General features: G+C 37.9%; 1 protein-coding gene across 1 annotated transcript in view; it reads right to left on the bottom strand.

The window, feature by feature from the left end:
* OstDelta (oligosaccharide transferase delta subunit) overlaps positions 1–24,506 on the bottom strand; it is a 427,988-nt gene that overhangs the window by 347,839 nt on the left and 55,643 nt on the right. Inside the window, exon 3 of the mRNA XM_067152997.2 lies at positions 17,085–17,216. Within this exon, the coding sequence (XP_067009098.1) occupies positions 17,085–17,216 (132 nt within the window). The remainder of the gene's footprint in view (positions 1–17,084; positions 17,217–24,506) is intronic.

Genomic DNA, 24,506 nt, shown 5'->3' with positions numbered 1-24,506 from the left:
CGTTTGAAATCTCGTTTCTACCTGTCAGGATGGCTCGTGCTGTTCCTAATCCTTTCCATTTGAGAAAGGAAGAACTGATTTAAGAGTTAAAAATTCGCAAGATTAGTTCAACAGGCAATGTCAGAGATGATACTAACCTGTTAAAAAAGTCGCTTAACCTACCTATAACCATAACTGACTTAACTACAGACGAGTTGCGTGAGTCTTTGACCATGATTAAAGATAAGTTACCTGAATTTAACGCCATTCTTGTGTCATTTGGTGCTTCTAAGCCCTCGCATGGCCAATTAGCCCGGGTTAAGGGGCAGTTATTACATTGTTGTTTGAGTCATCAGTCCATAGACTGGTTTGATGCAGCCCTCCATGCCACCCTATCCTGTGCTAACCTTTTCATTTCTACGTAACTATTGCATCCTACATCTGCTCTAATCTGTCTATCATATTCATACCTTGGTCTACCCCTACCGTTCTTGCCACCTACACTTCCTTCAAAAACCAACTGAACAAGTCCTGGGTGTCTTAAGATGTGTCCTATCATTCTATCTCTTCTTCTCGTCAAATTTAGCCAAATCGATCTCCTCTCACCAATTCGATTCAGTATCTCTTCATTCGTGATTCGATCTATCCATCTCACCTTCAGCATTCTTCTATAACACCACATTTCAAAAGCTTCTATTCTCTTTCTTTCTGAGCTAGTTATCGTCCATGTTTCACTTCCATACAATGCCACGCTCCACACAAAAGTCTTCAAAAACATCTTTCTAATTCCGATATCAATGTTTGAAGTGAGCAAATTTCTTTTCTTAAGAAAGCTCTTCCTTGCTTGTGCTAGTCTGCATTTTATGTCCTCCTTACTTCTGCCATCGTTGGTTATTTTACTACCCAAGTAACAATATTCATCTACTTCCTTTAAGACTTCGTTTCCTAATCTAATATTTCCTATATCACCTGCCTTCGTTCGACTGCACTCCATTACTTTTGTTTTGGACTTATTTATTTTCATCTTGTACTCCTTACCTAAGACTTCATCCATACCATTCAGCAACTTCTCGAGATCTTCTGCAGTCTCAGATAAAATAACAATATCATCGGCAAATCTCAAGGTTTTGATTTCCTCTCCTTGGACTGTGATTCCCTTTCCAAATTTCTCTTTGATTTCCTTTACTGCCTGTTCTATGTAAACATTGAAAAGGAGAGGGGACAAACTGCAGCCTTGCCTCACTCCTTTCTGGATTGCTGCTTCTTTTTCAAAGCCCTCGATTCTTATCACTGCAGACTGATTTTTATACAGGTTGTAGATAATTCTTCGTTCTCGGTATCTGATCCCTATCATCTTCAGAATCATAAATAGCCTGGTCCAATCAACATTATCGAATGCCTTTTCTAGATCTACGAATGCCATGTACGTGGGCTTGTCCTTCTTGATTCGATCCTCTAAGATCAGACGTAAAGTCAGGATTGCTTCACGTGTTCCTACATTTCTTCTGAAGCCAAATTGATCTTCCCCCAACTCAGCTTCAACTTGTTCTTCCATTCTTCTGTAAATAATACGTGTTAAAATTTTGCAGGCATGAGATACTAAACTAATACTGCGGTAGTTTTCACACCTGTCAGCACCGGCTTTCTTGGGAATAGGTATAACAACATTCTGCCGAAAATCGGATGGGACTTCTCCTGTCTCATACATCTTGCACACTAAGTGAAATAACCTTACCATGCTGGTTTCTCTTAAGGCAGTCAGTAATTCAGAGGGAATATCATCAATTCCAGGTGCCTTGTTCCTATTTAGGTCACTCACAGCTCTGTCAAACTCTGACCTCAAAATTGGGTCTCCCATTTCATCAGCATCAACAGCCTCTTCATGTTCCAGAACATGTGCAACATGTTCCTTGAAACGATCCATCACACTCTTTTCTTTCAACTTGTCTAGATCCAATCTTTTTGCATTCTTTCCTTTCTTCAATTTCTTCAACTTCAGATGGCATGTCATGACCAACAAGTTGTGGTCAGAGTCCACGTCTGCTCCTGGGAAAGTTTTGCAATCCAACACCTGGTTTCTGAATCTCTGCCTAATCATAATGAAGTCTATTTGATACCTTCCAGTGTCTCCAGGTCTCGTCCACGTATACAGCCGTCGTTTGTGGTGTTTGAACCAAGTATTGGCGAGGACTAAATTATAGTCAGTGCAGAATTCAACCAGCCGACTTCTTCTTTCGTTCCTTTGTCCCAATCCAAATTCTCCTACTGTGCTACCTTCTCTTCCTTGGCCTACCACTGCGTTCCAGTCTCCCATCACAATTAGATTCTCGTCACCTTTGACATATTGTATTAAAGCTTCTATCTCCTCATATATTCTTTCAATTTCTTCATCATCCGCTGAACTAGTAGGCATATAGACCTGCACTATTGTGGTGGGCATTGGTTTGGTGTCTATCTTGGCGACAATAATTCTTTCACTATGCTGGTCGTAGTAGCTTATCCGCTGCCCTATTTTCTTATTCATTATTAAACCAACTCCTGCATTGCCCCTGTTTGATTTCGTGTTGATAATTCGGTAGTCGCCTGACCAAAAATCCTGTTCTTCCTGCCAACGTACTTCACTTATACCAACTACATCTAACTTTAGCCTATCCATCTCCCTTTTCAGATTCTCTAACCTACCACAACGATTCAAACTCCTAACATTCCACGCTCCGACTCGCAGAATGTCAGTATCCATCTTCCTGATGATCGCCCCCTCTCGTGTAGTCCCCACCCGGAGATCCGAATGGGGGACTAGTTTACCTCCGGAATATTTTACCCGGGAGGAAGCCATCATCAGTACATCTTTCATACAGAGAGAGCTGCATGTCCTCGGGAGGTGGTTACGGCTGTAGTTTCCCGTTGCTTTCAGCCGTGTAGCAGTATCAACACAGCTAAGCCATGTTGAGTATTATTACAAGGCCGTATCAGTCAATCATCTAGACTGCCGCCCTTGCAACAACCGAAAGGCTGCTACCCCCCTTTCGATGAACCATTCGTTAGTCTGGTCTCTCAACAGATACCCATCCGATATGGTTGCACCTGCATCATTGGGACACGCAAGCCTCCCCGCCGCGGCAAGGTCACATGGTTCGCAGAGGAGGGTTATTACATTATTTAGACAGAATTAAGGATTTGCTGTCTCTCGAATTGCCGCAAGTTGAGCAGAGGAAATGTCAAGCCTTACTAGAACAGTTTTCCACAGTTTTCAACAGAATCAGTGGTTTGCTTGAAGGCAATAAGTTAAATAACACGGTTTCTCAAATTCAAGTGTCGATCCCATCTGGAATGAGTGACAGTGTTAATTTTGGTGAGGCACCTGTTCCTGCTCAAGTGTGCAATCTGTCACCTAGTGCTGGTGTTAGGCCTATTCAGGAGTCTGAGGTGAATAATGCTGCCCTGGGATCTTCTGGTTCATTTTCTGGAACTAGGACACCTGGAAGTCATTCTAATGATATATCTCTTTTGCATGTTGGTACCCTTACAAGTTTTCCTGTGGTTCCTGATAATTCTGTTGTAGCTCAGGATTTGCCCTCTGTTCCTAATCAACCCGGTCCTGATTCAATGGTGCAAAACCACCCCCGTCTTAGCACCACCGGTATCAAGTTACATAACCTCTACACAACCGGTTAATGCCCAAATGGTCTCTCAGCTTAGTGAGAAACTTTGACAAACGTGTTTGTCTGAGCCCGTAACGTTGCACGCTAATGTTAGTCCTAGGCATAGATTCAAGGATAATTTAATAAAAAACCACCTATTCAATATTGAATAGGTGGTTTTCGGTGGTTTTTTATTAAATTATCCTGAATAGGTGGTTTTTTATTAAATTATCCTTGAATCTATGCCTAACGTCATCTTCAATACGGAACAATAATGAGAGTTGTTACTTGTAAATGTTAGTCCTAACCTAACCGGTAATCCATCCTTTTCACAAGGGCACCCAAATCAAAGGAACGATGCCTCAGTAAACCCTCTAGACTATTCTAAGCCTTCCCAAGCACCTCCTACTCTGGTTTTTCCCCAGATTTTCTCCAATCTGCCTCACCCACTGACCACGGTGATTAAGGGAGTCTCGAAATTTTCAGCTAACTCCGTTGATGAAGTTATTTCCTTCCTTCGGTTCCTAACTGAATTCAAGGATCGGGCAATAGTGTATTATCTCAGTAACGACAACGTATTTCAAATTCTATACCCACGTCTCTGGAGCTCTTTCTGAGCACATTGTCAGGGCCATTGCTGAAAGATGGCCAGCAGATCAATTTCATTCCCATGTACTTAAATATTTCATTCCTGCTCATGCCTTGTCGGCATTAGTTCAGAAGCACTATTTTAGAGTACAACATCTTAACGAGTCACTATCCGAATATGTTCAAGACATTAAGCTCCAAGCTAAGATTTTCCAGTTCCACTATTCAGAGGCCCAGATGGTTGCCAACATAATTGAAGGTCTCACCCCGAACTATAGATCATATCTGGCTCTTTCACCCCGACCAGCAACGTTCGCCCAGTTAGAAACCGTTACATTGTCTGCTGAAAGCATTCGATATGCTGACCAGTTACGCCTTGCATTAGCCCCACCTCCTATAACCATACCCCATACTCAGGATTCTAAAACCACCCCGTCACCTGCTTCCAACTCGCGTAATCCCCGTTCATGTTTCAATTGTGGCTCCATGGCTCATCTCAAGCGGGATTGTCCCAAGGCCGGGACATTAGGCAATAGGAAACCTGCGATGGTTGGAGGCTCTTCCACCAATACTTCTTGCCGTAACTGTGGGTCAACTAGGCATTTCTCTAGGCAGTGCCCACGTAACACTTCTGGCTCTGGACCCCCAGGCCATAGTAGTGCTAGAAGACTAACCGCCGGTTCTGATGACAAATCCCAAAGCATGGCTTCTTGTCTTGTCGATCATGACTGTACCTTGGTTAATCTACTTAATTCTGAGGCTAATGATTGCTCCCAGTCTGACTCTGGTCTTCATTTCTTACAATCTTGTAGGATTTCTGCCATACCTTCTTGTAAACTACCACATTTATGCATAGAGGTAACTAATGAATCTGTCTGTGCGTTGCTAGACTCTGGGAGTAGTGTCACCTTGATGAGTGAGACCTGGTATGATTCTATGAAAACTGTTTGCAAGCTACCTACATTACAACCCGTGTCCTTAACCTGCCATACTGCTAATTCCAATTCATTGAATATTGTAGGATCACTAGAGGTCAGGATTAGAGTCCGTGATTTCACCTGGAAAGTGCCAGTACTAGTGGCAAAAGATTTATTCTGCCAATTCATATTGGGTGCAAATTTTATTGCTAAAACAGGCATGATTTTGGACCTCCAGTTCAACAGATTCCATTTTAAATTTTGTGCAAGAACCTTTGTGCTGTGTGATCACTCCCCTATTCTGCCTAGTCACGTTAACGCTGTTCCTGAAGATTCTGATGAACCCATGGCTTTTGATTTTAATCACTTGCCCGAAGAGCAGGCCAATCAACTTAGGAAACTCTGCGATAAGTTCCCTGATGTCTTCACCGACAGGTTAGGTTTCACCAATGTATTAGAATACAAAAATGAGGTTATGAATAACATACCTGTTCGCTCTCCTCCATACCGGTTGTCACCTCCCACAATAAAAGCCCTCAAGGCCATCATTGATCAAATGCTTGCTGACGGAGTGATACGCCCATCCAAGTCAGCCTATTCTTCTCCCATGTTTCTGGTCCCTAAACCGCAAGGTGGTTATCGGCCTGTAGTAGACTATCGGATGTTGAACCGTAAGGTAGTCCTCCAATCTGTCCCCCTTCCTGATTTGCACTCTTGTTTTTCTTGGTTCGCTAATGCAAAAATTTTCACCACCTTGAATTTAAATCAGGCTTATTACCAGATACCCTTTGCCGAAGAATCCAAGCATCTCACTGCATTTGCAACTGATTGGAACCTATATGAATTCGAACTCATCCTTTTGGTCTGGCAACTGGAGCGGCCGTCCTTACACGGTTACTAGATTATGTCTTATCGGACATTAAATACAAGTTCGTTTATAATTACCTCGATGATCTGGTACTTTTTAGCAAAACCTTCGAGGAACACCTGCTCCATCTCAACGAAGTGCTTGAAAGACTGCGTAAAGCAGGTCTAACCCTCAAGGCATCCAAGGTTTCCTTTGCACAACCCCAGATGTCCTTCTTAGGACATATCGTGTTGGGGAGGGGTGTCTCAATCAATCAGTCTCGTACTGCCGCCATCCAGAATTTTCCCCCTCCAAACGACATCAAGGCTGTAGCCAGATTCATTGGCATGGTGAATTTCTTTCGCAAATTCATTCCTAATTTTGCTGAACGTGCAGCTCCATTAAATGATTTGAGAAGAAAGGAAGCCAAATTTGTGTGGGGTGATGCCCAACGTGAAGCCTTGATGGACTTGAAATCTGCCTTATGTAACGCCCCTGTACTGGATATGCCAGACTTTTCTAAACGCTTCATCCTTCAGACTGACGCCTCTTCCTCAGGCATATCCGGAGTTCTTCTACAGGAATTTCAAGAAGAGCGTCGTCATATTTCTTATGCTTCCCGTGCCCTGAATCCTGTTGAGCGCAATTATTCCATTTATGAGTTGGAAGCCCTGGCTGTTGTCTTCTCCTTACAACGCTTCAGAATGTACCTGGAACATCTTCCTTTCGATCTGGAAGCTGACAACCAGGCGTTGAGTTAGGTACTGGCCAAGCCGCGAAAGACCGGTCGTCTAGCACGTTGGGCAGTGCGCATCTCAGCCTTCCAATTCGAAGCCCGCCACATTCGTGGCACGGAAAACGTTGTGGCTGATGGCCTCAGTAGGATGTTCCATCCAGACAGCTCTCCCCCTCAATCCGAGCCAGTAGACTCATCTCCCGAACAAATATCAGCTTTTGTCAATGTAGTTCTCACTGACTGCCCCTTCCTTTTCAAGGATATTGCCAAACATCAAGAGGACGATGCTGAGTAAAAGGGATTATCGACAGGATTAAATCCGGTGAGCATGTTAAGCCCTATATTCTGAAGAATGGTGTCTTGTGTTGTCCTGCTCGTGGTCGCAGAGACCCCAAAATTGTAGTCCCAACTAACCTGACTGCGCAGGAGCTTTGAGCCCAGCAGCATACTTTCCTTAAGTATTCTGCTGTCTGCTGCGGTTTGTTTGTATTACAGTGGCTGCAGTAACCAGCTTCTTCAGACAGCAACCTGAAGTGCCAAATTGGGAGGCACATGCTGTGCCTTGGGCGCTACCATGCCGTACCACGGTCCTGTGACGTATGTCCTAGTAGTGGCAGTCTGCCTGGACGGTGTCTCACCTGGCTGCTTATCTGGTGCGAGATACCACTGGACTGCAATTACATGGCTACCTGGATCGGACTGAAGTTGAATGAAGGCTGGCGGCAACCGGCCGTGTCGGCAGCCGCATCATCAGCGAGAACCTATGGCCTAGCTGTGCTGTGACCGGTGTGGAAAAGTAGTGCAAAATACAAAGTCCATGACTCACCTAATAGCAGGTTTTGAACACTGTTTACCAACAAGTGAGAAGTTTCTGTATTTCTAACATTTGGCAGAAAGAATGGTGTATCTGATTTGGTGGACAGAATACAAATTGTCTAATCATCTGTGAAAGAAGGCATATTGAAGTATAATGTGACTATCCATGTAAATTTGGTGATATTTATTGAAGAAGTGGATCTATATTATTTTTGAAAATTATGTGACAGTTTGTGTTGTTTGTTATGAGAAAGTCTACTTCAAGAAATCGTGTCTGTTAGAGTAAGATATCTTTATTATGTGAGAACGTTTTATCGCTTGCTCCCTAGTGAGGTTATATTAATGGTCGAGCATGGTTCGACTTTCGGGGGGAGGAAGATGTCACAAGTGAACTATGTAGTGCAAGTGGAAAGTGTTTTCTTTGAAGACTTTACTTGTAAAGTACGATATGATGTTTCATTTATTGTGACCTAACCTGTACTGTTATGTGTAAAGTATGGTATAATGTAATGACCTAACCTGTACTGTGTAAGATTTGTGACATATGCATTTGTAAATAGTAGAATTCTGTTCTATATTTCCTGGAAGGATCCAGAAAGTTACATGAATTGTTGAACAGGGTGTGTTGTTTTGTAGGTAATGCATTCTAGAAAATATTTCTGACTGTTCTGGAAATACGACGTTTGCGATCAGGCGTATTCTAGAATGTTTGTCAAATTTCGCGAATGAAAGTAGGGTTGTGATTGGTGAGTCTAGGTGGCAATAGGGAACTCATGCACACTGATTGCTTGCTCCAAGACCGGAGTTTACCTATATATTGAGAGAGAGGCAGTGTTCATAATAATTCGGTATTCTGAATTCTGTCAGTCTTGGTCTATCTGTCTGTGAGCAGCCTATCTGGTTGTCGTCACCTTGTTTCCGGGATGGCACACCTTTGGGTAAGCACTCCTACTTTCCGTTCCGGTTAGAATTTCCATAATGTTCGTTTGCAATTTCGTATAGGAGTCTGCCCTAGCCTAACTTAGATACGCCAAATTAATTATTTAGGACGCCCTAGCTTTTCAGCTGGGCTTGCCTGTTTGTTTTTGAGCCATTCCCTTTTCTTATTTCACAAAATATGTAGATTGTAATTTAATATATTTAGCTTGGGCTTTGCCTCTGGTAGTTCTGTATCACTTGAGGTACACTAGATTTTGGAGAACCTGTTTACTTCACTGTAAATTGCATTGTACGACTGCATTGGTAACTAGATGTATAGTTGATTTGAAATTTGAATTTATACTGCTTCGAAGGTATTATCAAAGAACCTCTAAGTTATGTATATCACAGAACTTATAGTTTGTAAGTTGGAATTGTATTTAGAATGTATTTGTAAAATTCTTTTGTAAATAATATTTTTCAAATCTAAGGATCACGCCGATTTATTTCGGAATCCGCAATCTAAGCCATGTCCATGCCTTTGGTAGGTTCCCAGCCTTTTCCACCTTCCCGGTTTGTTGTCCAGTAGTTGGCCGTACTGATATTTACGTACATGTTGTTGTTTGGAGATCCGCGTAATACCAGCTAATGTTTTTCTGAGTGTGTAGTGTTCTCTGATATTGTGTAGTTGCTCTTACCTTCCCCCTTTACTGTGTTTGCGCCTTGTTTTGTGTAACCACTGTAGTTAAGTTTACAATCAGTTCTAGTTGAATATCAAATCAAGGGGAATCTGATAACAATCATTAGGGTAGCCTACAACCAACCCAACCCCATGGCACCGCAGCCCTTGAAGGGCCTTGGCCTACCAAGCGACCGCTGCTCAGCCCGAAGGCCTGCAGATTACGAGGTGTCATGTGGTCAGCACGACGAATCCTCTCGGCCATTATTCTTGGCTTTCTAGACCGGAGGGTAGCCTACATTCATCTCAATTGGTTGGCATAAGACGTCATAATAAAATTATACACTTAATGGCGATTGCCTAAAAACAACTCAATGGGTTGCAAAACATACACCTTGAATTGTAACGTACACATTGTCACAACTGTGTCTCTTCAACGTTACATTCTTTACCCGATACCTCCATTTCAACTCGTCGTTGGGCAGCCTAGTCAGACGAAATGGGGTCGCTCAGCGGATACCTCAGGGTTTTCTAATGGCAAGTAAGACATGTAATCTTACTACAGGATACGCTTAACGTGAGTACGAAGAGATTAGCAACTCACGGGTGACGCCTATAGAAACTCACGACGTAATAGTAGTAACCGTCGACAAATTTTATCTGAATATTTGACTACGTGAGAACTGGTCATGATTAAATGAAATACTTAATTACTCAATACTTCTCTTAGCTAGCAACTAACTTATAAACTAGGCTATGATGAAAGAATTCATGACACATACAATTGTAGAAAATAAATAAGATATTTATTGATAAAATATTGGATTATTAAATTGGCATTTTATGCAAGGCATTATTTGGAATTGCGTAAAAACAAGTATGGATTATGAGTCAGCGCTGGCTCGTAGAAAGGAAAACAATATCCAGTATTAAACTATGAAGATCAGTTCCTTCGTGAAGTAAAAATTGAGTATGTACATATTTACAATAGATCACTGGACATCTAAGGTCCATACTGCAGTTGAGACATAGGTGTAATACCAACACAATCAACTTGTTACGATAGCTCATTTGCTTTAAGACTAATTAAACAAGTCTCACTTAGACACAATCTTAAGCCGAAGTGTATCTCAAGTCCACTAATAAGTTCAACCTTAAATTGAACCCAAACATCATTTTTAAATCGGAGGACTGAACTGTATTACGGATATATTTACTCGCCGATCCAATTAGGATTGAGCGTTGAAAAACATCACATGGTAAATTGTAGCTAATACTCAGTCAATGACGAGTCACTAATAAGTTAATTCATATAAGCAAACTGAAATAAGTAAATCTAGATGCGTAAATTTAACTGGATGAATCCATATGAGTGAACTTAAATGCATAATTCCATGTGAATAAATCTGAATAAATCTGAGTAAATCCGAACTCATGTTTTATTGCTACGTTCTCGTTGTGCATGGATAACTTCTTACGAACTAAGGCATTCGTTCCTAGTGCCTGTTAAATACGGCTCCTATTCTAGCCTTTCCCTAGCTGTAGTTCGTTGAGAAAATGTAAGTTCAAACATAGAATATGTTAATCTATTTAGCTATCTAACTAATTTCAACATAATCTTTGGCTGTCATACACATGTCCTTTTAGGTTCAATGTCCCTTTCCTTCGTTATATTCCATAACATTCTACTTCAATGCAAGCTACTTTATTCATACGGAGTTACTATGCAAGCGCTATGCCGCGGTGTTCAGAAACATACTCTCATATATATCGGTGTCGTGAATGCATTTGGTCAAATACAGCTATCAAACGTATCGTTGTATTCAGATATTCATTACAACACATCTAAAGTTGACATACGATTCCGTCACAAGCATACTTCTACAATAGTAAATTCTGTTCATACCTTGGCTTAGGTCGCTCCAGCGGTGTGGGCAATCTCACGTATACGAATCTAAAAAAATGTAGTGTGGGATATCTTAAACTGCAGGCACTCGATGGCCCCTGCGTAGTGCGAATAAAACTTCTCATATCACTATATAACTCATACCTTTCCTCCAGTTAGCACAATCGTAACCTTATTTCAACATCCATATAATATCTTAACATCGTAGCCTCAATAATAACTCGTCGCGTTCCCAAACACACGACCATGTCAAAGTACCACACTGTTTCTTAAAACAACATTTAAAAGTTGCTATATCTCATAACCTATGATTGAGTTCAATGCCCTTATTGCGAAGCAAAACAATGCGTGATTCCATCTGTTTATTTTTACACCGCGCGCAACCAATCGTGACGTCAACTTGTAACATTACCTCTATGAAATCTCTGTAATCTGCCAGTATGTCATTATAATCAGCTGTTTCCAAACTTATCTTTCAAACCTCACGCTACATACGAGTATTTTGACAGATATACGTTGATGTATATATCCATTACATCAGAAACTACTGCTATATTGCTAGATCATGTAACTACGGACTTAAATATCTCACACTTCGTTGGTAACATTCACTTGCATTTCTTATGTATCGGTCTATAATTGGCCCATCGGCACATACCTAAGGTACATGTGTAGGCAAACCAAAAATTATGCGATTAAATATTGTAAATGACTTAGCTCGCTCATGGTTGTCCCTGGTCCAGCTGTTCTGCTCCCAAATGGATGTAGTTGGGTCTTTGGTTAGGTCATGGGTTGGACATCTGGTACATCATCCGCTTCTTCATCACGGAAGTGCTGTCTGGTTTCCCGTCGTCTTCCTCATCATGGCTTGGTCGTATAGCAAAATGTACTGGTCCCCAGCTTGGTCCATCATGTGTATTTAGCACATCATCCTCATGGTCTTCTTGTCAGCATCTAAGTTAACGATTATAGTGCAGTGTACAGCCATTATACAATTCTTTTTTGACGTCTGTAATCCGTAATTTTATTATTTCTTTCGTGGCTCTCCGACGTATCTTAGATTTCGTTGGTAATGATTTCAGTGCATCTATTCTCTGTCTGCCCTTCTTGTAGATCTTGAGGAAAACTTATTTTTATTCTGATTCAATCATTGGAGATGTTTCTCTTCTTGTGTGTGATCCTTTTTATGTTGGCTTGGTCTCCCTTTGCAGACTATAGATCACTGCGCTGAGTATCCACCCATGCGTATCTCGTAGCTCTTGTAGGTGATTCCTTCTTAATATCTCGAGTCAACTATGCTATTTTTCGGTGATCTGACTTGTTTCTTCTCGTTTCCGATGCTTTTTCCTTTAATATATCTTTAGATCCTTTGTTATTCCTAAAAGAATTATACCGCGGTCGGTAATTCCGTCCTCACCCTCCGTTGAGAAAATTTAAGATGGAGTTTTCTTAACAATCAAGTTTTCTACTTTCTTTTGTAAAACAATACAGTAGACAGTCCACTGTCCGTTTCACCCTCAACACTTGACCGTTCCATGACGTGTATGGCCTTCTGTGTCATCGCAACTGGTGTCTATTCTTTGCTTCCTATAGATTACATGGCCCATACCTTCAGTCGGCGCCATTTTGAAAGCTGTCGCGGACGTGTGAACGGGCATAACATGATATGCAATACTTGAACTTAAAATAGTTTTTACTTCTGGTTTAAACTGCTGTGTGTTCTTGGAACACGGAACACTGGAAACATGCACTGGTTGAAAATATACACTCAACATGAAACACATAGTGCTTTAAGAATGTTCCTGGACTTGTTGGTCTTGTTTCAGTCATATTAAAGATGAAATATATACACATTGAAATGAAATTCACACAGACAAACTACTTGACACTTAAAAAGTTCTGGTTCTGATTTAAAAAACTGTTGTGTGTTCGTAGAACACAGAATAGACTTGTTGGTCTTGTTACAATCTACTGGAAACACATGCGCTAGTTGAAAATATACACACTGACTTGAAAGTTTATACATTGGCATGAAACACATGAGGCTGATTGCAGAAACAATGACTAATTTTAAGCCTTAGACAACGTCTAGCTAAACAACTTCTGAATCGAGCACGATCTTCCATTACATAAACAATGTTTAGCCGATGTTTAACTACACATCACTGAAAGTTTCAATATTGGTTTGAAAATGGAGATACAAGTATCTTTCATACAACTCACTGCTTGTCACAACCAATGAAATTTGTCAGTGTGCGCGCCGAACGCCAGTCAGCTGTTTGTCATCCTACACATTACTCAAACATGGCCAAGCATGAGCATGACTTGCCCACAGATAAGAGTATCACTTTCGGTGGAAACTAAATCTCATAATATTATCGACACTAAAGCGACATGCCACCGTACGGGGAAGTGTAGCTTTGATCATGGCGTTGTTACAGTGAGTGTAATCTACTCATAAATGCAGTAGCTTCGACGAAGGGAAGATGAAGCAATAGTAATGTGTATCCGAGTGTGTTGTACGGGCCATATAGATGTAGCTTGCATTCTGGAGATCGTAGGTTCGAAACGCATCATTGGCAACCCTGAAGATTGTTTTCCGTAGTTTCATTTTTTACACCAGGCAAATACTAGGACTGTTATTATGGCCACGAATCTTCTTCCCCAGTCCTCTTTAAACAATAATCACTAACATCACCACTACTTGCCTTCTCCTATCTGATAATTGCTGAAAACTTATACAATTATATATATAAAAACAACATACAACCTACTTTTTAGTTTTCACCACCGGCATTATGTGTGTTTACTTGACAATAAATATAAGTGAATCCCTCCCAGCTGATGTGACAGCCCTCTGACGATTGGGACACGTGTATGTAGTCGAAGTGACCTATAACTCCATGGAAATTACCCCATGTATATAATAAAATATATCAGTTGCCAATAAATGTATTCAAGTTGACAGTTACCGGATTGTCCCTTTGTCAGTCTCAAGAAACAAGTCTCTTGAAAAGCAAAACTGTATTTTAAGATTTATATCCCCGTACATGCCAAATGAATTGCAGCGATTTAGCAGCGGGCGACTAAGCTTCTTCCCGAAATCGTCTCAACATGATAATACAAATTACATGTTTCATAGTACCTAACCTCTGATTGTGATTCACTCCTCTCATTTGTGGTTAAACAGTGCCCTCAGCAGTGTTTACACATGACCGGTTGAATATCGGTTTTAAACAGTGTCTAAGTGATAAATCACGTCTCTGCAATGCGGCAGCCATACTTAAGCATTGTTTAACCGTAGACATCATCGAAACACCATTTCTGCAATCGGCCCATGGACTTTAAGAATGTTCCTGGATTTGGGTTAAAAAATACTGTTGTATGTATGTTTGTATAACTCGGAACAGACTTACTTACCAGTCTTGCCACAATCATCTTGAAAACATGTGAACCTTTGAAACAAAACTTAATGACTAATTATACCACACAATCACATGAAATGTTTGGTAATTTACGGAAGTTCTTGAATCTGGGCTAAAACACTGCACGTGTGTTTGAAGAACACGTAAAAGATGTGTTGGACTTGTTTCACCTACTTGGATAAATGAATAAGTTGAAATATGAATATTGCCCGTTTCCTGTTGGTTGATTGAAACTGGACCGACAGTCATGTCCCATGTTCCACAAACACACTGCAATAATTTTAAATCAGATCCAAGGACTTTCTCAAAAAACCAAGCATTTCAAGTCAATGTACATATTTCAACTGATTCATTTATCCAAGTATATGAAACAAGTCCAACAAGTATATTACGTGTGCTTAAAACACAGATCCAAGAACTTTCGTAAATTACCAAACGTTTCATGTCATTGTGTGGTATAATTAGTCATTAAGCTTCATTTCAAAGGTTTACATGTTTTCAAGATGGTTGTGGCAAGACTAATAAGCCTGTTCAGAGTTATACAAACAACCCAAATCCAAGAACATTCTTAAAGTCCATGTGTTTCATGCCAATGTATAAATTTTCAAGTCAATATGTATATTTTCAACTAGCGCATTTGTTTCCAGTAGATTGTAGCAAGACCAACAAGTCTATTCTGTGTTCCACGAACACACAACAGTTTTTTAAACCAGAACCAGAACTTTTTAAGTGCCAAGTAGTTTATGTCTGTGTGCATTTCATTTCAATGTGTATATATTTCATCTAGTTTAATATGACTGTAACAAGACCAACAAGTCCAGGAACATTCTTAAAGCACTGTGTGTTTCATATCATATGTTTCATGTCGAGTGTATATTTTCAAGCAGCGCATATGTTTCCAGTGTTCTGTGTTTCAAGAGCACACGACACTTTAAACCAGAACTAAAACCTTTTTTTTAAAGTTCAAGTATTGCATATCATGTGTACGTTACAATTCAAGGTGTATGTTTTGCAACCCATTGAGTTGTTTTTAGGCAATCGCCATTATGTGTATAATTTTATTATGACGTCTTATGCCAACCAATTGAGATGAATGTAGGCTACCCTAATGATTGTTATCAGATTCCCCTTGATTTGATATTCAACTAGAACTGATGACTCCAAAGGAGTCAAAACCGGTCTTCGTTTAATATATTACAAATATTTTACATGTTGAATGGTGGAACGTCCCTCAAGCTCTATTAAATTAGTTATACGTCAGCACGGAAATGAAAATCATAATCTATGAAAAATGGGATTGTTCTAGAGAGAACAGTCTCTTACAGACCTACAAGAACAAATTTCAGAGCATAGTACTATTATAGCCTAAATGCTCAAGACAGCAAATAAAGGCAAAGCTGTGAGGTGGTTATGAGTCCTATGATTATGGGAATAGGAAGCTTGAAAAAGAACATATGACTGACTTTTGTGTGCACAACATGGTTTTAAGTTTCTACAGTTGGGATGGAAAGTTTAGATCAGTCCTAGTCATCCTAGTCTAGATAGTGATCTTCATTTCAAAGGTGCCCAAGATCAAGACATGGCTATAAATGACGAGAAAGATCCTATGGAAGTGACCCATGAAAAGGCAGGAATAAAAAGAAGAATGGACAAAGCATTTTAACAAAAGTTCATGAAAATGTCAAAAAATTAAGAGCTAGAAACATCACAGTGTAATGAAACAATGAAAAATGCAATGAAAGAAAGAGGAAATCAGACCATGTAAAACAGAAAGCAGATATGACCCACGACTGTGGAATAGAATACCTGGCACGGAAATGGAGGAAGAATAAGCTTGTAAAACAACATATACAGTTTACTTCCAAACTAAAGGAAAAAAATAATAATGGAAGGAGTGAATATCTTGACAACAGAAACAGATAATGGAAAGATGGTGAGAGCAGATGAAGAAATTATGTATTTCAATTTGCCACTAAATTGAGATCAGGCAAAGAGTAGAGCAACACCTTACATCACAGGAAGGGAAAACAGAACTAAAGAATATGAAAAACAGCAAATCACTGAGGTCTAAACAAATTCAGTACAGATTTCATAAAGGCAGCCTGAACTGGCTATACAAAGTGATTTCTGTCATCTGGCATGAGAACAAGATCCCCCAAAAACTAGAAAAATAGTTATAGTCCCTTTGAGTAACAGACAAAAATGTGGGATTTACAGAGATAATACTCCTATTGTCACACACACTGAAAGCAACTGACAAAAATCACAGGTAGAAGAACAGTGCAAATTCAGGCAAAAGTTGTCTGGTGTCAAGGGACTTTTCAGGTCAAAATTCCACCCTTCATCTCCAAGGAAATCCAACAGCTAAGCTACTCATGTATCCCTTGTTAACCAATGAAGTACTTTGATTAAACAATTAATCAATAATCAAGTAGTAGCAGAGAACCAAGAAGGAAAACAAAAAGCAAGACATTTGTACATTGTCTTCTTTAACAGCAGCCTATTTTGGTAAAAAAACACTTTGGGATATTTCAACATACAGTGTAGAGCATACATTTTAACTTCTCTAAATATTTCCATTTGAATGGTCTTTAAATTATCAGCTCCTGTTATGATTACACATGAAACCTACCTTCGCAATACTTGCAGCTGGCAAGTTTCCAGCACATGTACCAACCGAACGCCAGGCATTTGTTACATAATACAATGTCTCTGGTGTTGCAGATGTAGATGATGCTGCTGCCAATAAGGTCTTGCATATATCCTGAAAACAAAAAGTAAATAATTACCCAAAGAAATACTGAAGCTCTCAACTTTGTTAGGTCCATATTGAACACCATTTATCTTTCTGAAAGAATGTTCCTTGAGGGCCCACCTTTTCAATACATTGTATGCTTTTTATTGATTTACATAAATAATATTACATCATTACTATGCCTCTGCCTATTTTTTAGGCTGTTCCTCATATGTAAGATAAAAAATTGTTTGCTAGGATCCTAGGCTTTCTTTACGATAGAATACTTAAAATAGTTAGGCTAACACAAATATCTCTGTCTAAAAAGTTATTCTTACACATACTGTAGATCTTATAAAAACATCCCTGACACGACTATTACACTTCAAAAAATGTAATTATATACTAGTTAGTAGGTAACTTTGGATGGATCCAGATCACCTCAGCCTCTGCGCAAGCATGGGCGCCAGTGCCCCCTACGGGCACCCCTTACTGGCAAGGCTATCAGGGGGCGGAATGTAACTCCCTGGCAAGGCCAAAGATGTGTGGAATGTTGCTCCTTGCGGCGGCTTCCTACTGACAAGGCGCACACGCGCATGTGTGCTGAAGGTTAACTACACCTGTTATGTTGCTTGTTTTGGCATCCTTTACTGAAGACTAATGTGAGAGCGAGCAGGCTAACAATGTTCTACTAACCCTGCCCTCCCAGTAGGGATAAACTCTATTGAGTGTAAATAAGTGTTCAGTTCATTCAATTCTTTATTTACAAAAATTGTTTATTTCCCAACCTACTTACCTATAATCATTTATGATCTTGATTAGCTCTCAAATTGTTCATGTTGGTGTCAGGAAGGGCATCCAGCTCTAAATCTTTATCTTGGATAATTGCATTGTACACGAACAACAATGCAGATGTTTTTTCCTACTAACTTACCTATGAATCATTTTATGTCAATGATTGTGATCTACAAAATATCATTGTAATACTTGTCACAAATGGAAGATAATCAATGATTTTACTCAAAGACTAAAATCGGAAGTTGATTAAGAAATACCACTGTTACTAGCGCGAAATATGTATACGTACTTACGGGCTGTAAACAGCACACCATTATGTTACATTCCGCTGCTTGCGCCGTCTTTTGTTTGAAGTCCAAGGCCGACACCCATAAATGGGAGTGCTATGTCTGTGAATTCTTATTATCTTTGTCCATATGTCCAGCGCGGGTATTTTGTTGAAAGAAAAATAGCATGATCTCTGGACCAATAAATCGTTTAATGAATTAGTTACGGCACATGAAGAGACAGCCCTTCAAATTACATCGAATTTATATGTCCGCGCGGGAAGAAAAATAGCATGATCCCTGGACCAATAAATCGTTTAATGAATCAGTTAGGGCACATGAAGTGATTGCCAGTCAAATTACATCGAATGAGAAAAATCAAAACGACACCAAAGAACCTTAATGAGCTAAGACATCACACACGACAGTGTTTGACAAACAAAACACTATCGTAATCTATAATTTTCATTTCCGTATTGACAATTGCACAATTAAAAATAGGAGAGGATTTCCACCAATCAATACTTATTTATTGTATATATTAAATTACAGGACCGGTTTCGACCTCATATTCAAGGTCATCTTCAGCTGAACCATACATCTATATGCGCTCCATTTTGCCTGGTTGGCTACGATATCGTAATCTATAATTTTCATTTCCGTATTGACAATTGCACAATTAAAAATAGGAGAGGATTTCCACCAATCAATACTTATTTATTGTATATATTAAATTACAGGACCGGTTTCGACCTCATATTCAAGGTCATCTTCAGCTGAACCATACATCTATATGCGCTCCATTTTGCCTGGTTGGCTGGTTATGAGGTCGAAACCGGTCCTGTAATTTAATATATACAATAAATAAGTATTGATTGGTGGAAATCCTCTCCTATTTTTAATTGTGCAATTGTCAATACGGAAATGAAAATTATAGATTACGATATCGTAGCCAACCAGGCAAAATGGAGCGCATATAGATGTATGGTTCAGCTGAAGATGACCTTGAATATGAGGTCGAAACCGGTCCTGTAATTTAATATATACAATAAATAAGTATTGATTGGTGGAAATCCTCTCCTATTTTTAATTGTGCAATTGTCAATACGGAAATGAAAATTATAGATTACGATATCGTAGCCAACCAGGCAAAATGGAGCGCATATAGATGTATGGTTCAGCTGAAGATGACCTTGAATATGAGGTCGAAACCGGTCCTGTAATTTAATATATACAATAAATAAGTATTGATTGGTGGAAATCCTCTCCTATTTTTAATTAAACAAAACACTGTTAATAAACTTAACCATGATAAGTTAATATTGTGCTTGGTCCGTATTGACTGGTCTGAATGTATAATATAACTATTTATAATAGTTTATTTAAATCCGCCTTGATCAATACACTCATTAAATGAAAGAAACATTATTAATTAAACCATACATATTTCGGGAAATCTCAACCATTCCCTTCATCAGTGGTTAGATCAAAGAATAACACAATATGACACAATCTTTTGTTTTACAATTTGAAGGAGTATTGTGTCCCAATACATCATATCAAAGAGTAAAGAGAACTTATGAAATATTATAAAAATGATCAATACATACAATTTTGGTTGAACTGAATGAGAACACTATACAAATTTAGGATCTTCAAGTTTTGCTTCTTTTCTTCTTTTTGTTCCTTAAATGATTATATGCTAGCCTAAACAGTGGGTTATCTTCTGTACTTTTCTCATTTTAACTTGATTCAGAATTACATTTTTGTGTAAGGTAAATTTCTAAATTTTCCAAAACATTCATCAGTTTTCCCTTTTTGGTCGAATGTAATAATTTCATGTCATTGGAAATGTCTGTCAAACATAAAAGATATTCGGCAATGGGAGAACATATGGTTGAAATGAATCATAAATTTACAGACATTTCCAATGACATGAAATTATTACATTCGACCAAAAAGGGAAAACTGATGAATGTTTTGGAAAATTTAGAAATTTACCTTACACAAAAATGTAATTCTGAATCAAGTTTAAATGAGAAAAGTACAGAAGATAACCCACTGTTTAGGCTAGCATATAATCATTTAAGGAACAAAAAGAAGAAGAAAAGAAGAAAAACTTGAAGATCCTAAATTTGTATAGTGTTCTCATTCAGTTCAACCAAAATTGTATGTATTGATCATTTTTATAATATTTCATAAGTTCTCTTTACTCTTTGATATGATGTATTGGGACACAATACTCCTTCAAATTGTAAAACAAAAGATTGTGTCATATTGTGTTATTCTTTGATCTAACCACTGATGAAGGGAATGGTTGAGATTTCCCCGAAACATGTATGGTTTAATTAATAATGTTTCTTTCATTTAATGAGTGTATTGATCAAGGCGGATTTAAATAAACTATTATAAATAGTTATATTACACATTCAGACCAGTCAATACGGACCAAACACAATATTAACCTATCATGGTTAAGTTTATTAACAGTGAGTATGCCAGCCAGGCAAAGAAATTGTTTAACAGATTTAAGAACTTAAAAATTAAAATTTCCAAAATCTCTAAAGACATACCTTTCATTAAAAAATGTTTATCTTATAAACTGGTGCCTAAACATTTGATATCTTTGCAAAAAAGAGGTAGGTTACATCCTAATGAGAGAAAAACGCAGAATAAGGTTAATCAAGTATGGCTCAGGAATGAAATTAAGTTTCTATTCCTTAAAAAATCCAGACTTAATAATGAATTATATGAGTTACATCTAAGGATAACCAAAACAGCATCAAATATAGAATGGGACTGGTTACAGAAGAACATAGAAAATTCAATGTATAATATTTTGAGCAAGAAGCAAGTGATATTGGATAAGAAGTTCCAAACATTACTTGATAATAAAGTAAAACACTTTAAATGTAATAATAAAGTAAATATTCTGAGTGATAATGAACACAAGTTTTTTGAACCTCTTAGAAATCTAACTCAAGTTCAATTTGATAGTAATGAAATTAACATTTTAAGTAAGGGGCCTAAATTCAATTGGGAAAAGGAGAATTATAGTAATAGAAAAGATCATGTTAAATTAATAGCTGAAACTGAAGTGGCCATAGCTAACCTACCAGTTGATGAACAAGTTCCTCTTAGATACGAAGTTAGTAGAACATTATCCAATATGATAGAACATACGGTAGAGAACCATGAGGAGTTGAATAAGAATTTCAAATTATTGAAGAATAAGATAGATAATAACATTGTTGTGACAAAAGCTGATAAAGGTAATACTATTGTACTGATAGGAAGACAGGATTATATTGAAAAGACTAAGAATTTTCTAACTAACAATAATTTTGAATTGATTAAAAAAGATCCCACGTCTTCTATGCAGAAAAAACTTAAACAAATTCTCAATACCATAAATTTTTTATTAGACTCCAAAGATACTAACTGTTTAATTAACATGAACCCAGAAATACCTACTTTAAAGGCACTACCGAAAATTCATAAACAAGAAATTCCTATTAGACCAATAGTTAATTTCAGAAATAGTCCAGTATATAATACGGCCAAATTCATACAAATATTTTTAAAAGAACACCAAGTTTTATAGCCAGACTTTTGTAACAGAATTAAAAACATTGAGCTAACAGACTACTACACGATACATAGTTTGGATATCAAAGATATGTACTCCAACATTCCTATTGTAGATACTATAAAAATAGTTAGAAAGAATTTAATGCAACACAGCAAATTAAGCAAGGTGGAAATTGAAGAATTTTTAACATTACTAGAATTTACTTTGGAAAATAACTATTTTGTTTTTGACAACAAAATTTACAAACAGTCTAAAGGCCTAGCAATGGGTTCGCCGGCTTCAGGTATTTTAGCTAACATATTCATGGATTACATGGAATATAATAAAATAGTGGATAAAATAGATGGATTGATTACATGGTTGAGATACGTGGATGATATATTTGTTATTATCGATGAACGAAAGGTTAAACCTGATGGTATATTACAGTATTTAAATACTTTGGATAGACAAGTGCATTTTACGATGGAATCTGAAAATGATAGGACTTTAAATTATTTAGATTTGACAGTTACTAGAAATTCTGGTCATTTTGATTTTCAAATTTTCAGAAAAGCTACTCAAACAGATACTATTATCAGAAATGACTCCAATCATCCAGGTCAACATAAAAAGGCAACATTTTACAGTTTAATTAATAGAGCTATGAACATACCTATGTCTAAGAAGAATCATACTAGAGAGATAAATATAATCCATCAAATCGCTCGTAGCAACGGATATTCCAACAGATTTATTAATAGAATGATAAATAAAGTGAAAAATGAACCTAAAACAATTTTAATTAAAGAGCGAAAAGAGAAAAAGAAATTCGTAGTTCTAACTTTTCGAAATAAGCAATCTTATCAACTGGCTAAAATTTTCAGGAAAAAGAACATCAATGTCACATACAAAATGGACAATAATACTAATAAGATAATTTTCAATTCAGATAAAATAGAGAATAAATGTATATTTAATAAATCAGGAATTTACAAATTAACATGCCAAACTTGTAAACAACGATACATAGGACAGTCCGGAAGAGGTTTGGCTGCAAGGTACAAAGAACACGTTAATGCGGTCAAACATAAAAGATATTCGGCAATGGGAGAACATATGGTTGAAATGAATCATAAATTTACAGACATTTCCAATGACATGAAATTATTACATTCGACCAAAAAGGGAAAACTGATGAATGTTTTGGAAAATTTAGAAATTTACCTTACACAAAAATGTAATTCTGAATCAAGTTTAAATGAGAAAAGTACAGAAGATAACCCACTGTTTAGGCTAGCATATAATCATTTAAGGAACAAAAAGAAGAAAAGAAGCAAAACTTGAAGATCCTAAATTTGTATAGTGTTCTCATTCAGTTCAACCAAAATTGTATGTATTGATCATTTTTATAATATTTCATAAGTTCTCTTTACTCTTTGATATGATGTACTGGGACACAATACTCCTTCAAATTGTAAAACAAAAGATTGTGTCATATTGTGTTATTCTTTGATCTAACCACTGATGAAGGGAATGGTTGAGATTTCCCGAAACATGTATGGTTTAATTAATAATGTTTCCTTCATTTAATGAGTGTATTGATCAAGGCGGATTTAAATAAACTATTATAGTTATATTATACAAACAAAACGCTTACGAAAGCACTGCAACGTAGCAGAAAAATAGTTTTAAGGCAGTAAAGTATGTATTCTCTAAAATCAAATATTTCATATTATTTCTTTATCAACTTCTGATTTGAGTAAAAGCTACAATTTGTTTTTTTACATTGCACCGACACAGGTAGGTCTCATGATGATAGGAAAAACACAGAAAGCGAGGCTACAGCATTTGCCAGGTGAAATTTTTTTTTACATGTATGCATTAAGGGTAGGAAGAATTATTCAAGCTAGTCGAATAATATGTAGGCTAGAACATCACATTGTTTTATTTACTAGTTGGTTCAAAATACATTTCTAAATTCCTCCTTACATGCTTCAAATTCCTTAATCAATGGATTCGGACCGTCAAAATAAACTTCACCATCTCCACAATGCTTATAGTGACGTATGCAAAGGCGGCATAAGGCAACTTTGAGTAAAGCCTTTATGTAGAACGGCAGTTTCTCCCATGCGAAATCCACATCGTGAGCAGCATATGTTGAGAGAAACCCAGATGGCAAATAGTTAATTAGATGTTGTGGTATTCAAAGTAAACTGCCATGTGTGTGGTATGCTGAGATGCCATCACTTACCAGTGAGAAATATATAGTACGCAACACGTCAGGTTTAATATTTGGCGTACAAACTTCACATTTACAGTGGTGTTTAGTGTTAGGTTCTGCATTTTTTTCTCGCCAAACTCATTCCTTACTTGTCGATCCATGATCTTCAACAGTTTCTAAACATGCACTGATGGCAACAGCGACGATACTTTCCTATTTATTCACACACTTTGTTTAATAGTAGGCTACAAATGGCTTTACGTCACACCGACAAGTCTTATGGTGCGGATAGAAGAGGAAATGCGATTGTAGCCTTAAGGTACACCTCCTAGCAATTGCCTGGTGTGAAAATAGGGAACTACAGAGAACTCTTTTAGGACCAGCAACAGTGGGGGGATCGAACTTGCTCTCTTCTGGATGTCTAACTAAAGATGCTAGCGAATTCGCTTGTTTTATGTATA

Source organism: Anabrus simplex, chromosome 8, assembly GCF_040414725.1.
Source record: "Anabrus simplex isolate iqAnaSimp1 chromosome 8, ASM4041472v1, whole genome shotgun sequence".
Classification (NCBI taxonomy): domain Eukaryota; kingdom Metazoa; phylum Arthropoda; class Insecta; order Orthoptera; family Tettigoniidae; genus Anabrus; species Anabrus simplex.
This window is presented reverse-complemented; position numbering and strand designations above follow the sequence as displayed.